We start from the raw sequence: 14,556 nt of genomic DNA on the forward strand, positions 1-14,556 counted from the left end.
AGCTTTCACATGCTAGGCTTAGAACTCAGGGGCTGCAGTTTCCAGCCCATTTTAGCTTTGCTCTAGGCTGATCTATCCTGATTCCGTCTTGTAAAATGAATGCCTTATTTTTAATAGAGCATGGCGGTTTGAGCCACTAATTTGGCTGCATTGAAACAGTGAATTTCAATTTTAATAAGCTGTGCATAATGAAGAGTGTGCAGTCGAAGCCTTTGCATGTGAGGCTATTCATAACAGACACAAAGCCGAGCTAATTAGGATGCGCCAAGCTGAGGGAGATGAGGAGAGCTGTTCTTCTGGGGAGCTTCTCTTATTCCCCTCCCAAGCCCTGTTGTGCTGCAGCAGATGGGTGGTGTCTAAGCACCAACCACAGTTGTCCTTTTTATTGCTGTTGCCTTCCAAAAAGCCCAGGAGAGGGGACTTAGTGCACGTCACATTGTGGCAAGCTGTCTCTTAATGAGTAGCTTTAAAAAAAAAAAAGAGTGATCATCTCACTGTGTAGCCCTGGCTGGCTTGAAACTCAATTTGTAGATCAGGCTGGGCTTGAACTCATAGAGATGCACCTGCTGTGGCTCCCAAATGCTGTGATTAAAGATGTGTACCACTGTACTGGCCTGAAAGAGTAGAGAACCACCACACCATTGGCCTTGAGAGCCAGAGGGAAGGGCCCCTTCCTGAGTTTAGGAACATACCGTGTCAGGTGGCAAAAACATGTTGAGAAACTGAGTATGCACAGATATTCAAGGTCACACGACTGATTGATAAGCCACCCATCCCCAACTTTAGGGTTTTTTGTTTGTTTGTTTGTTTTGGTTTTTCGAGACAGGGTTTCTCTGTGTAGCCCTGGCTGCCCTGAAACTCACTCTGTAGACCAGGCTGGCCTCGAACTCAGAAATCCGCCTGCCTCTGCCTCCCAAGTGCTGGGATTAAAGGCGTGCGCCACCACCACCCGGCCTTAACTTTAGTTTTTTAAATGTGCATTCAACATAAGCAACTTTTCTGTGGTGTTAAAGAGCAAACCCAGGGCCTCATACACACTAGATCAGAACTCTGCCACTGTGCCCCACCCCAGAGCCTCAAGCACACTAGACCAGCGCTCAGCAACTGAGCTGCGCCCCGGAGCCTCAAGCACACTAAGTTAGCACTGCATCACTGACCTGCACCTCCACACTTGTAAATGTTAATGGCTACCCTGAAGTTCTTTCATATATGTCTTCTAGTTGACACTTAATTGGGACTATTCGTAGTTTAAAAAGATACGCTCAGAGAATAAATTTAAAGAGGTAGCCCCATCAGGAACGATTGAGGAGGTCCTGTCGTCTTGCCAGGAGAAGTGCTCTGTTTCAGTTGGGTTTGTGTTTGGCTGGAGCTGAAGGGCTTCTGGCTGCTCCCCACAAGTGTACTTCGTGCCTTCATATTACTGTGCAGTCTTCCTGGCACTAAGACTTCTAAGACCGAGGCTGCAAGCTGGATTTAGGAAATAATTTGGGGAAAAAAATAAATCTTATTTACTAACTTGGTTGATTGGGGGGAAGGAGTGTTTACTGATGGACACAAAGCATGTATTTCCATTACTTACGTGTTAGAATATAGCAAGTGAGTGTGCCTGCTGATCTCACTCCCTCACTCTTCATTCATACATACGTAGGTACATACATACATACACAAATACATGCAGTCATTTATTCAGCTAATTCATTTTTGATACTAGTATGTATTAGCACTGCATAATTATATTAAGTCTGATTTTAGAATATGGAACTTTGGTGTTTAAAAAATATATAGGAGGGTGGGTGTGGTGAAACACGTCTTTAAGCCCTGCACCCAGAGCTAAGATTAATCTCTATGAGTTCAAGGCCAGCCTTGTTTACATAGTGTGTTCTAGGATAGCCAGAGCTACATAGTGAGGCCTTGTCTCAAAAATAAACACACATTTCTGTATGTTTGGGCTGGGGTTATAGCTCAGTTGTTATGGTACTTGTCTAGCACACACGGAGCCATGGGTTGGCTCCATGGAGACCTGAGGTGGTGGCATGTGCGTGGGAGGTCGAGACGGGGGATCAGAAATTCAAGGTTATCTTTGGCTGTGTATTGAGTCCAGTTTAGTGTGAGATATATAAGACAGTGTTGCAAAACAACAATGAAAAAGAAAACCATTACTGCACACAAAATCCTTCAACTGCACAGAAAATCAGTCAACTCTACACAAAAGAGCTGCACACAAACACAGTCAGCTACACACAAAAGAGTCAACTTCACGCAAAACAAACAGTCCACTACACACAAGAACAGTCAGCACCCCCTACCCCCTGCTTATTTTTAAACGTGTTGGAGCCTGTGTCCGTGCGTGGGAGGAGGGCATTACAGCCCTTGGACCAGGATGAGCGCTGCCCAGCGTTGCTGATGGCGGCTGAGCTTTTGTCTGCAGAAACACTTTGTCCCCTTAACCACTGCACGGTGGCACCGGCCCAAACCCAGTGGACAACAGGACAAAACTCATTTAGGATGATGAATTATTTCAAAATGTAGTAATCTTCCAACATGGGATGAGTTAATTCCTTTGGGAGGAAAAGAATTTTCTAAAGAAGTTTAACTGAAAACAAGAAAGTGGCAGTTGGGTGGAGAACGGTGAGAAAGTAGGATGCATGGAGATGCATCACTGCAGTCCTGACCTCCTGGCCCTGAGCGTCGGTGCCCATAGATGAGACAAGCACACAGGCTCGGTCGGGGGTTTCTGAGGCATCCCCTCACCTGTAATAAACCAGAATCTTTCATCCCCACAAGGCAGCCACAGCATGAGACCAGCTAACCTGACTGGTTCTTGGCGCTCTTCCTCAATGACTGCACGACTCTGAGTTTGTCGGGCTGCTCTCACCATCCAGATAGTTCCTGCCCACCATATTAATTGCACCTCTCCAGAAAACACTGGCCACTCTGTGCAGAAATAAGTGCTTTTGGTTTCCAAGAAGTCTCTGAGTGAGGGGGAAATGGGTGGCTGCTGTCAGTGGGAATGACATTGCTGTTGTGCAGATCTGCTGGGCACCGTGGTCTGCCCATGCTGGCAGAGCTTTGCTAGTGGGGAGCTTCTCCCTCCTTTTGCTCCAGTACCTTTTGTGGGTCCCCTTTCCCCCCTTATCTTTTGCTCTCTCCTCCCCACCCTTCCCCTGCCCTTCCAGTCTCAGAGATGAGATCTAAGACAAGGTCTCTTTCTTTTAAAATATTCGTTTTATTTATAATTATGTGTATATGTGTGGGTATGTGCATACAAACGTAGGCGCCTGTGAAGGTCTGAGGTGTCAGATCTCCTCTAGCTGGAGTTATAGGCAGGTGTGATCTATCCTGTGTGGGTGCTGGGACTCGAACTCTGGTCCTCTGCAAAAGCAGCATGAGCTCTAAACTGCTATTTTCTCTCTAGCCCAGGGATGAGGTTAGAGTCCTGCTCCTCCTGCCCCCTCCTCCCAGGCGCTGTGATCATGGTGTGCACAGCTCCCTCTCTTTGCTGCTCAGAGTGAAGAGAAGAGCGGCCACTGAGGAGCCACACTTTGGATTTGTGGCCTTTGCTCTGGGAGCACATCCATGGATGGTGTTCGGTGGTCATTGCGCCTTACATAGTGTGCCCATCCCTAAGCATCAGAGGGCACTCAGTCTTCGATGAAGCCTGTAGATTCTTGTGTCCCTTGTATAAAGGGCTAGGCTTTGTAGAGAACCTGCTCACTCTTCTTGTGGTCCTCACGTAGCTCAGGAAGGCCATGGACATAGGGAGAGTCTGCACCTGCGCAGTACAGATGCATTGTTATGGATAGTCACCGAACGGAGAGCTGACTCTACAGGGTTGTCTTCTGCTGTCTACATGTATGTGGCATGTGTGAGCCCTCCCTCACACATCTCTCACACATGCAAATCCATGGTGAGATTACATTTCTGTTGGTTTGCTCTGTTGCTTTCCTTGCCCCACCATTTCATATTATGGTGCTATGGTCTTTTCTGATGTCTATATATAGGAAGTAGGTTGTAGGGTCGGCGGAGTATCTCAGTGGCTGAATACATGCCCAACATTGTTCAGGGGCTCTGGGTACCATCGCCAGTACTGCTAAATAAATAAAGGGCATTATTGTGCCTTACATTCCTGCACACAGTGATCGGGGCTCTGTGCAGAAGCAGGAGTAGGACCTCCAGCCTGCGTCAGTCGGCAGTTCCTGCATCCAGACACCTCCAGGGGCTCTGAGGGATGTGGTCGCAGCACACTCCTCCTGCAAGTGCTGGGCCATGAACTCCTAACAGTTTGCTCAACATGTTAGTGTTCTTAAGAGACTGGCCTGTCCGTCTGTCTCTCTCTTTTCCTTTGATAAAATAGCTTTTTGTTTTTGTATTCTTCTAAAAATTAATCCACAGTCCTCCTTACCTGTATTTTTCCCCTACTTTCAGAAAAGCAAAAGGAAAGGACATGAATATACCAATATTAAGTATTCCCTGGTGGACCAGACAAGTGGCGATCAGAGTCCCCTGCCACCTTGCACCCCAACGCCACCCTGTGCAGAGTAAGTAGTGATGCAGCAGCGTAGCTCTGGTAAAAGCTTAACAGCATTGCTTGCAGTATTCCTTTCTCACACTTGCTTGCTGCCCACCGATAGTGCATGGGATGTTTGGGGCGCAGGGGTCTAGGAACTGTGTGGATGATGGCTCATGGTTTCAAGGCCCCTAGCCAGTAGGCACGTGCTGGGCTCTCCAGGGTCCTGTGGGGTCCTAAGCATAAAAGGTAGGGTTCTCTGGGGGGAAATCTAATTTTCCTTTTGCAGGGAGCATTATTTCAGTGGAAAGTGCTGTCCCTTAAAGTATGTTGTGACTCTTAAGGATAAATAAATTCTCTATTCACCTGTGGACATGACAGTGATCTGCCAATCTTCTTGCCAGTCATAGTTTTTAAACCAAGGGTGAGAAAGCCAGAGCCCTCAGGTCTATCTAGCTTTGCTTTTTAAAAAGAGTTCTTATTCAAAACAAACAGAAAACCCCAACATGCCAACAGTTGTGCAGGGGCAGCTATCCCAGTAGGAAATGGGGACAATTACAAATGGGTGTGCTGGTTTAGGACACGCAGGAGAGTCATGTTCCTTGGTGGTCAGCAAACACTAAGGGAAAGCTCAGAGCTCCTTCCACACACCAAGCAAGGCCAGAGGAGGGTGTCCAGTGGTGGTGAGGACAGTTTCTAAGGAACGGCTATTGCACAGTGCTGGTTCAAGCACATGGGTCAGCTCCACAGGCCAGCTTGCCCCAGAACTGCAGCCAGAGCATTGAGAGCACTGGAACTTCTGACCTCGTAGCTTGGAGAATGCCTCTTATGGAAGTGCTCAGATCTTAGGAAAGATTTTGTTCCAGAGGCATCAGTATGATGCCTTCTTAACGGCTTTTACATCTGTAACAGGAAACTGACATTTCCAGCATGTGAGTAGAACTAGAGACACACTCAGAAGCAGAAAGGGCGCAGGCCCTGTCAGGACTGAACTTAGAATAAAAGAAGAAAGTCAGTCCCTGGTGCTCACTGTTCTTACTGACAGCAGCCCTGCGAGGACTCACCAGTACAGTGGCGCGGAGGGCTCAGGTGGTGGGGTATTTAACCAGCAGTGTGGCTGCGCCTGTCAACACATTCTCTGTGTCTGATAGTCTGCTCACAGTTCGTGAAGTCAGAGTGTCTTTAGGTCATTTTGAGGGAGCTGGCACTCTGTAGCCTGCCTGCCACTGAATACTCTCAGGAGAAGCAGGACTCCAGTAGAAACCACATTCACACTCCAGGAGACCCAGGTCCCTGCAGCTCAAGTGACAGTTTCCAGGGCTGTTTGGCCAGGTTACGATTGAAGTCTCCTGTGACCTCTTTCCCTCACTCTGCTCCTCCTGTCACCCCAATGCTTGGTATCTACAAGGGCCCAGGCTTCCGTGTCTCACTCACTCCATAGCCCTCTACCCCTCATGCACCTGGGAAAGGAATAGACCCCAAGGTGTAGCACACAGAGGGACCATCTGGCTAGTAGAGTCATCACACATTGGTTCTTTCCAGAAGGACTTTGCCAGCTCCTGTTTAAGGTCAAACACACAGGGCAGTATTTGTTAGGCAGTCCCGCGGCTCACAGCTGCGCTGTCTACTGCAAGGTTGCCCTCCGCTATAACGTTCACTTTCCTTTCCCCTGGAGTCCCACTTGTTTGCTTCTGCTGGGGGCCCTTAAAGCCCCGCGGACTTTAATATTAGCTCTGCACAGCTCTGAGAGCAGATAGAGGCCTGTGTTTGCATTCTCTCTGTTAAACAGAAATGAGATCATGTGGCACGGGTGTCCTCTCCTGAGTCACTATCCCTCCTCTTGCTCTCCTCTGCCCCACCAGGCTGACTGGAGACGCTGGTATCTTACATCGCTGGCTGCAGTTACTCGCTGGGGAGCCAGCACCCTTCCTACAGAGCCTGCCCTTGTCTGACAGGCAGCTCTGCCACACCCTTTGCGTTGCCCCATGTAGGATGCACACCTCAGATCCTGGCCCTGAGCCTGCTCAGAGCTCCTGTCCTGCCCTGCACAGCCGGCTGATAGTCTTCTTTACAGAAGGGGGCTTTAGTTCCTCATCCAGGGCTCCAAGGGTCCAGAGCCCTCACTTGGGATGCCTCTGTGGAAATGGCCACTGTTCTGTCTGTGCACATGACCCAACTCCTTCACTGCTCTCCACACTCAGAAGATGTAGGACTCGAGGCCCCTGCTGCTTTTCCCACTTCATAGTGATATGTGTCTGATGTCCATTTTGAGAGTCAGCTCCTGAGTGAGAAGGGGGTCAATCTTAGCATAGCTGGACCTGGCAGTTTAGCTAAGTGTCTTCCTTCTCCGTCTGCAGAATGAGGGAGGACAGCGCTCGAGTCTATGAGAACGTGGGCCTCATGCAGCAGCAGAGGAGCTTCAGATGAGCCCAAGGGTGGCAGCACACAGGTATTCGAATATCACAGCTTTCTATGGGGCTGATTGACAGCAGTCTAGACAGACAGGCAATTTGTGTGTGCCAGAGCAAGATGTACTGTGACTGTCGTACAAAGCAGCCTCTTTTTCTTTGCCTTGCCCCTTTACAGGCTGGTGTACAGTTCATCGAGCATTAAGTCAGATCAGTTAACTGCATGGGGATGGGGCTGGCCCAGCAGTGGACAGGGATGAAGTGGACTTAGGTGGGGCATGTCTTGGCATCAACAGCAGAGAAGCCTCTGAGGGTGTGGGGTCCCAGGCTCCCCGGGGTTTTGATTAAGTCGTTTTCTGTGAGATGCCTCCCTGGTTTTTGTGGTAAGTTAGAAACACACAGTATGGAATCACATGTCGAAATTTCTGTCAGTGACGATGCAGCTCAATGGAAAGCATTTATTCAGTATATGTGTGTGTGTGTGTGACATGCTGGTGTCAGTGCCCAGATTCCCCCAGAGAAGGTGTAAAGCTTCCCTTGTGTTTAGATGTGTGCCCCCTAAAAGTTGTAACTTATTTCTTTCTCAGATGCGAACTTTCACCCCTTCCCTAAAATGTCAAGAATAGACGAAAGTTTCCAGGACACGTGTGTTCAGAAGCTCGCCGGGCTGCCTGCCTGCCTGCCTGCTGAGAAGCGGAGTTTGGAACCATTTGAACAGCACGTGTCTGATTGGCACCTCCTTTCCTCAGCTAAGGAGAAAGCGCCCTGCGTCCTCGACAATGCTGTTTTCATAGAATCGGTTTTCAGTTGTGGAAGCAGCTAAATTGTGCTCTGTGTTTTCTACATTATGGGACTCAAATTCTACTGATGGGCAGGATTTTGTTTGTTTCTTTTTATGACCTTAATAGACCTGATTTTTTTTCCCCCTTCCTCTCTCTTTGGGGAATCATGGGCTCCATTGTAAGAAGAAAGGATTTAGGGAAATTCAGGCACAGCCTCCCCAAAAAGCCAGCAGTCTGTAAACCAGTGTTCATCTTGCTGCCCTGCACGGTGCTCCCAGTGCCCTGGCTGGTGGCTGCTTAGGGCCACTCATCCTCACAGAGACTCACTGATAAATTCCAGGGACCAGGAGCCCAGGCTGTAGGGTTGCACCTGGTGAAGGCCTTCTGGCAGTGCCACACTGGATGGGGGAGCACCAAGGTGGGGCTCACTTTTATGGCATGAGTCTACCGCACCCTCAAGACCCAGCGGTTCTTTAGCATCTCACCTGTCAACACCATGGCATTGGGGATTCTTTGTGCTCCCTGCAGATGCAGTTTGGGGCGCATTCAACACAGACTGACCCAGTCAAGGACAGCTCACTTTTGGTGGCTTCTTTTCTTTAGTGAAATGATGACTCAGCCATTGTATGAGAGGTCAGGATAGAGAGTCATGGCTGAAAGGCCCTGGGAATTGCCATGTGGAAAGTCTTTCCTCTGAAGATGACTCCTTGGCTTGACTGTGGACAGAGAAGCTATTCTGAGAAGACTGACCGTGTTGTCTTTGTGCTGGAGTAGTACTAAGATCCCCGAGGGAGCAGTATTTGGTCCTCGCTTGTTTCTGACCACCCCACCCCCATTCTTGAGCATAGAAGTCTAATCTGGGTTGAATGAGCCCCACTGTCCTGTGGGGGTCACTTGAGAAGTGGCAACATGGTCAAGACACTGGGCTTCTGTTTCAATGTGGTATTTTCCTGGTCTTTTCTCCTGGGTGTCTATGTAGCCTCACCAGCAGGGTGGCTGGGCCCTTATGTGTCCCCCAGGGTGAAAAGGCAGAAGTGGCCAGGCCTTCTTCAGACTCAGGCCTGGAGTGACCATAACTTCTTCCGTGGCTGCTGTGAGAGAATCAGGCTCAGCCCAAGGTGTAAAGTGGGGTCCCATGCTCTGGGGCCGGCCACCAGTCTGTCAGACAGCCCCAGCCTGTGCCATAGAAGCAAGTGGCTGTAGTTAGCAAGAGCCCAGGCTACTTATAGTAGCCGGTGTAAACTGTGTGTGAGGTGAGAAATGTGCAGCAGGCCTTCTAGAAGCTTCTGAGCCAGTTTTTCTGGCACCACACCACATGTGTGCTGCAGCATGCACCTGAAGACTTGGTGTGGTAGGGTTGGTGTTGAGTACGTGGGAGCTCATTCCTGAAGCACCGCAGGTAGGGGAAGGCTATGCTTCCCGGGCCTTGGCTGAGTGTGAAGAGTGGCGGTCCTGGCCAGGCCTCCTGCCAGTTCCAGTCAGCCACTTCTGCCCTAACCAAACAGCAGGAGTTGCTAATGTTCTGCCGTAAGTGCCTTCTCCAGAGATGTCCCCTGCCCAGTGTTTATCCTTGAGAGCACGTTTCAGCAAGAGCTCCCAGATGCGATGCTCGGGACCAAGCAGTGGCACAGTCTCCACTTGATTCTTCTTGCTTCAGTTCCTGAAAGGAAGGACTGGACCTGTCCTGCAGCTGCCCTTTCCGGGGCCTCCTGCTCCCTGGCAGCCTGAGGTAGTTGGGGAGCACAGGGGCCACCATTTTCTTAGAGCATGTGCATCGATCCTGGCTCCTTCTCCACTGAACTCAGTTGTTTCAGAGCACAGCGTGGCCTGGCGGGAATGTGGAGGAGACTGCTGTCCTTCTCAGCGAGCCTGAAATGAGATCAGGTCAGCGTTCACAGCCGGGATCCCAGCTCCTTCTCTTTATAGCACACTGTCACAGTGGACTGTTGGGTTGGTGGTCATGTCTAGACTCTGGACTTGGAGGACAAAGTTTCTCACCAGCACACAGAGGTTAGCTGAGCAGCTGACCTATTGAGCTAACATTTCTACTTGCAGCTTGATATCCTGGAGCAGAGAGGCCTGTCCTTGGCCCCCTGTGTTCATTACAGCCAGTGGTTTCCTTTGAATTCCCTTCTGCCAGCCAGCTGTCATTCCCATAGGGACATGGGTCCCTTGGTCTGCCAGATCTGTCAGTGTTCTGGAAGGTGGTTGCAGGATCTCAGGAGAGGGCGCTCTGTGTGTTGGTGTGGTGCGGTATCTGGGAAGATGAGGTATTGGAGGTGTGGATTGAGACGGAGAGGAAAGTTGCACAGGAGGCTCATGAGCAGTCAGAGGCACAGGGCCAGCACTGAGCAGGCTGCTGTGACACACATGCTCCCCTCACTGCCCAGCCTTTAAATTAGAAGCATAGGATTTCTATTTGGGGAGGGTTGGGGTAGGGCATTGTCTAGCACATGGTATTGGTTTCTAGAAAGCTACACTTGAGAGTCGTAATGCTTGTCACATGGGTGTGCAGCCTTCCTGATGCCCCAGGTTGCCTCTGCCATTGCAGTTGGTGCCTTTCTAATGGAAAGCTGGGGTTAGGAAACAGCACTGTCAGCACTCAGAGCTTCTTGGCATTGTTTCGAGGGATTCTGCTGGGAGTTGAAGAACATAAGCCTTGTTTTCCTGGAACAGGACTGAGGTGGGTGCTCTCGGGAGGGACACACAGGCACAAGTGTGGGCTCTGCTCCTGATGACTGTCAGGACTGAGGCAGGGGCGCTTGGGAGGGACACACAGGCAGGAGCGTGGGCTCTGCTCCTGATGACTGTCAGAGGTCGTTTTACATTGTCCTTGTTTCAGATGCCTGTCTTAGGTCTGTGCTAGCCCACCGTTCTGTTGAATCTCTTCCGCTTCTTGGAAAGAAGCCCCCGAGTAGAGTTCACTGCACCTCCCGTCCCTAGCAGCTGCTGCTCTTGTAGGGTGTTCAAGACACAGGCAAAGCAGAGAGCAGCTCCTGGTGGTGCTGTGGAACCTGGCTGTGCATCAGAGTAGTTCTCACAGCTTCTCCTAAACCTCAGTCATGGAGTTAATAATATACCTGTTTATTTATGACCTAGTTGTGACACTTATTAGTGAAAGCCGGTGGGAAAGGCCCGTCCAAGAAGCTGATGGCTAGACTCACATTTAACTCTCCCACAGCATACGAAACATCAGGCAGAGTATTAAAGACATACAGTATTTTACTGCTAAGCCTGTCCTTTAAAAGGAATGTGTTTTGGGGTGTCATCATTTTGGTGTGAATCATGTAAGTGTTGGCTGTTTGCTGTTTATTACACTTTAGTGTCAGGAGACGCACTCAGCTGGCTTTCTGCCCACACATATCGTGTAGTCTGTGGATTTTTAAGCAACATTAACAGAATAGTTTGTGTAGAGAAACCTCAAGTTGTTGCCTCCCCAGCTGTGCCGTGAGTGTATCCGCATATACTCCAGGTATTATCAGAGGCAGTGGATTTGTGAGCTGTCTGGAACTAAAAATTAGAATAAAACCATTTTCTTGTATTACAGTAGTTGTCATTTGCTCTGTTGTCACGTCTGTGGGAGGAGTGGTGGGAAGAAGGGTGGGGGGGGTGGCTCAGTCGCCCGTCACCCCCAGGAGTGCCTCAGGCTCTGTCTGCTAGGGAGCCTTAAGCACTGCAGTAAGTGGCCTGACACGCAAGGGCAGTGCTGACCTGCCCTTTGTGGCTTCTCAGGACAGGCAGGAGCTCTGGCCAGAAGGACGTGGGAGTGAATAAAGACCCAGACTGATCACTGTGGGAATGACCAGGACACAGGGTTGGCCGAGTGGTGTACATCAAGTGACATCAAGGGACAGGTACACATCAAGGGACAGCACTACACTTGGGGACCTTGGTGCTCCCTGGACAAGCCATGTTCAAGCAAGGGTTCTGTCTTTATAGCTCAGCCCACCCCAACTTCTCACTGGGGTATTCCAGACAGACTTTCTACGGCTGAGCCATGACCTCCAGCTGGAGGCCACCTTCCTCCGACCACAGCATGTACTGGACAGCAAGAAATCATTTCGTGAACATCCAAGTAGGTAGTTGTGTGTTCTCTGTTGGGAAGGGAAGGCATTGGGGTGCTTTACACTATACAATGCCATGGGCCTTAGGATCTAGCCCAGGTATATCATGAAGAGGATGTGATCTACCCAGTTGTTTGGCCCTCCTGAAAACAGATTGCCTTTTAAGTGCAAGGCTCTGAACCATGCCAGATCGGTGAACAATAACCAAAAGCACCTGACATGGCACCTGTCAGCCAGGAGAATCATCCCCACTCTCCCGGGGCACGGGTCAGAGGGAGCTAACGGGATGTTACAGCTGGAGGTGCCCGACAGGGCCAAGACCCAATCTGACTGGGTGAGGAAGGAGCAGGACCCTGGAGACCTCAGTGCAGGGACTACTGGCCTTTCCATGCCTTAGTTCACAAACTCCTAAGAGCCTGGGCTGTACCTGGTGGGCAGCGGTGATAGCTTTATAGAGCTGCTGTTAAAAGAGCCTACTAGTGTTGTTCCCCTCCAAGATGGGCAGTAGAATGCAGTTCCCTCCCAGTGGAGACACAAGCAATACCTGTCCCTGCCTCATACAGCCCCAGTGGCAAACCAGAGTCCATCAGAGTTCACTCTGGGCGGCCAATGAATTTACTGGGCACCTCACAGAGTGTGTGAGAGGGGTGACTGGCAATATGGGTGGTCCTAAAGTCCACACCCAGTATGGATGATGGCTCCCAATAGCTGCATAGATAGAGCCCCAATCAGATACCTTCCCCAGCCTTTTGTACCCTAGCAGCCGCTGAGACCCTGAGGCCCATCTCCATTTAGGGAGGAGCTGCCTGCAGAAGGCTAGGAAGACTGAGGCCCCTCCTCATGCCTCCTGTGAGGGAGGATCAACAGTCCGTAATCCACATGTGAGGGACTTGCAAGCAGGCTGATCGGATGAAGATGGGGGCTGTTTTGCTTGAAGGGTCAAATCCTACAGTGAGGAGTCCATGGCTGTTGCCTTAGGTTGCCATTCCACAGAGAAGTTCCTGTCCCAAGTACCTGCCGAGTGGTCTCACCTCAATCTGCTTAGTGTCCTTCACCGCAGATGCCCCTCCCCTACCTGGTTCAGATTCCCGAGACTACATTTGTGGCACAACAATGAGCTAGAATTTCGAAGTGGTAATGGTGGTTCTAGTTTGCTGTGATACACACCTTGACTAAAGACAGCCTGGGAAGGAAAGGGTTTATTTGGCAGACAGTCTCTATCCTCAAGAGAAACCAAGGCAGGAATCCCAGGAGCTTGAGACAGACACTGTAGAAGCACCGTGTGCTGCCTTGCTCTCTGCCCAGTCTCTCTGGCTTGCTCCCTTTTGCTGCATCCCTAGCCTAGGGATGGCACCACCCACAGTGGACCGGACCCTCCCATAGTTCAGTCTGCCCACAGTCCAGTATGATGGAGGCAGTTCCTCAGTTCCCTCCTCCCGGTCGCGTGTCAAGTCACAGTTACCAAAGCTTTCTTTCATGTCCCAGCTATTTAAGATCCCGAATACCATCCCGATCAGAAGTATGCATACTGGGGAGGACGGGGGAAAGATGATGGATGAGTTCGGGGGGTGCAGTTTGATGGGAGCAATCGAACCTAATGTTCTGTAGCACAGGAGGATGATTATGGCTGACAGCAATTAATTGTGTATTTCAGAATAGCTAATGGCAGGGATTTGAGCGCTCCCTAACGTGAAGAGATAATAACGTTCCGGATGACGGCTTATCTCTGTCTGACCACAGTGTATACCAGACTGAAATGCCACTCTAACCCCGGGGATATGTAGAACGATGTCATGTCTTTTAAATCTAAGAATATAGCTACTGAAATAAGAGTTGGAAGCAAGCAAACGGAGGGTGGTGGTACCAGCTTGTAATCCTGGGAGGAGCTGGAGGCAGGGTGGGAGTTCAAGGCCATCCTCAGACTCTATAAAACAAAGCAAGTCGAAAGTTACAGGGAAGCAACCTTATACACAGAACCTGTTTTACAGTTCAAAGACAAATAGGTCTAAGATCTCCTTTCCCCGGAGAGAACATGTTGTTTTACTTTCAAACAATCTCAGAATGTGGCCCTGGCTGGCCTGGAACTCACCCTGCAGACCAGGCTGGCCTCGGACTCAGAGATCCACCTGCCTCTGCCTCCCCAGTGCTAGGATTAAAGGTGTCGGCCACCACAATAGCAGGAGCAACCTTATACTAAAATGATAACATTTGAAATAATTTGTTTGGGGTTCAAATCCTCTTCTCCTTGGTAAAGATTCAGTCCCAAGACAGGTTAGTGTTTCCTGCCTTTGAGAGGCACAGGGCAGCTATGGAATATGGATTCTGTCGCTTGGTTGAAGTGGGAGGTTCCTGGGCCAGGGAAGATGCCCTCAGCTGAGACTTTGGGTTTAGAAGAGGTGCCAGGGAAGAGAGGAAGTACCTAGCGGTTCCTTCCTCCCTTTCCAACTCTTAGCTTCGTTGTCCTAACCCACTGCTAAGTCAGGAACGCCAAGAGGCAGAGGTACAGGCACTGTCCTCAGGGTTCTGCAAGGGCCACCTTCTCCTGTGACTCACAGGGCTCAGCTTCCCAGAGCTGAGCCAGGCAGAAGGTGCTGATGGTCTTAGAGGAGACTCCCTGGACCCTCCCAGCTAAAGAATGGTCACTCTCTTCTGGACTGTGACAATGTGGTCTCGGGGACCTCTTCTGCTCTTCTTGATCAGATCTAGCTGCCTGACTTTCCCCTCCCCTCCCCCCTCCCCCTCTCTCCTCTCCCCCTCTCCCTCCTCTCCCCCTCTCCGTCCCCGGGCGCCCCGCT

The 14,556-nt window shown here is 50.3% G+C and overlaps 1 protein-coding gene across 2 annotated transcripts in view; it reads left to right on the plus strand.

Moving 5' to 3' along the window:
* Positions 1 to 11,243, plus strand: part of Ptpn11 (protein tyrosine phosphatase non-receptor type 11) — a 60,220-nt gene extending 48,977 nt beyond the window's left edge. For both annotated transcript variants that reach the window (XM_028765922.1, XM_028765923.1), the window contains exons 14-16: positions 4,426 to 4,538; positions 6,865 to 6,956; positions 7,503 to 11,243. In XM_028765922.1, the coding sequence (XP_028621755.1) occupies positions 4,426 to 4,538; positions 6,865 to 6,934 (183 nt within the window). In that variant the 3' untranslated portion in view covers positions 6,935 to 6,956; positions 7,503 to 11,243. The remainder of the gene's footprint in view (positions 1 to 4,425; positions 4,539 to 6,864; positions 6,957 to 7,502) is intronic.
* The last annotated feature ends 3,313 nt before the right edge of the window (positions 11,244 to 14,556 follow it).

The sequence above is a fragment of the Grammomys surdaster genome, unplaced genomic scaffold (genome assembly GCF_004785775.1).
Source record: "Grammomys surdaster isolate TR1022 unplaced genomic scaffold, NIH_TR_1.0 166, whole genome shotgun sequence".
In the NCBI taxonomy this organism is placed as follows: Eukaryota; Metazoa; Chordata; class Mammalia; order Rodentia; family Muridae; genus Grammomys; species Grammomys surdaster.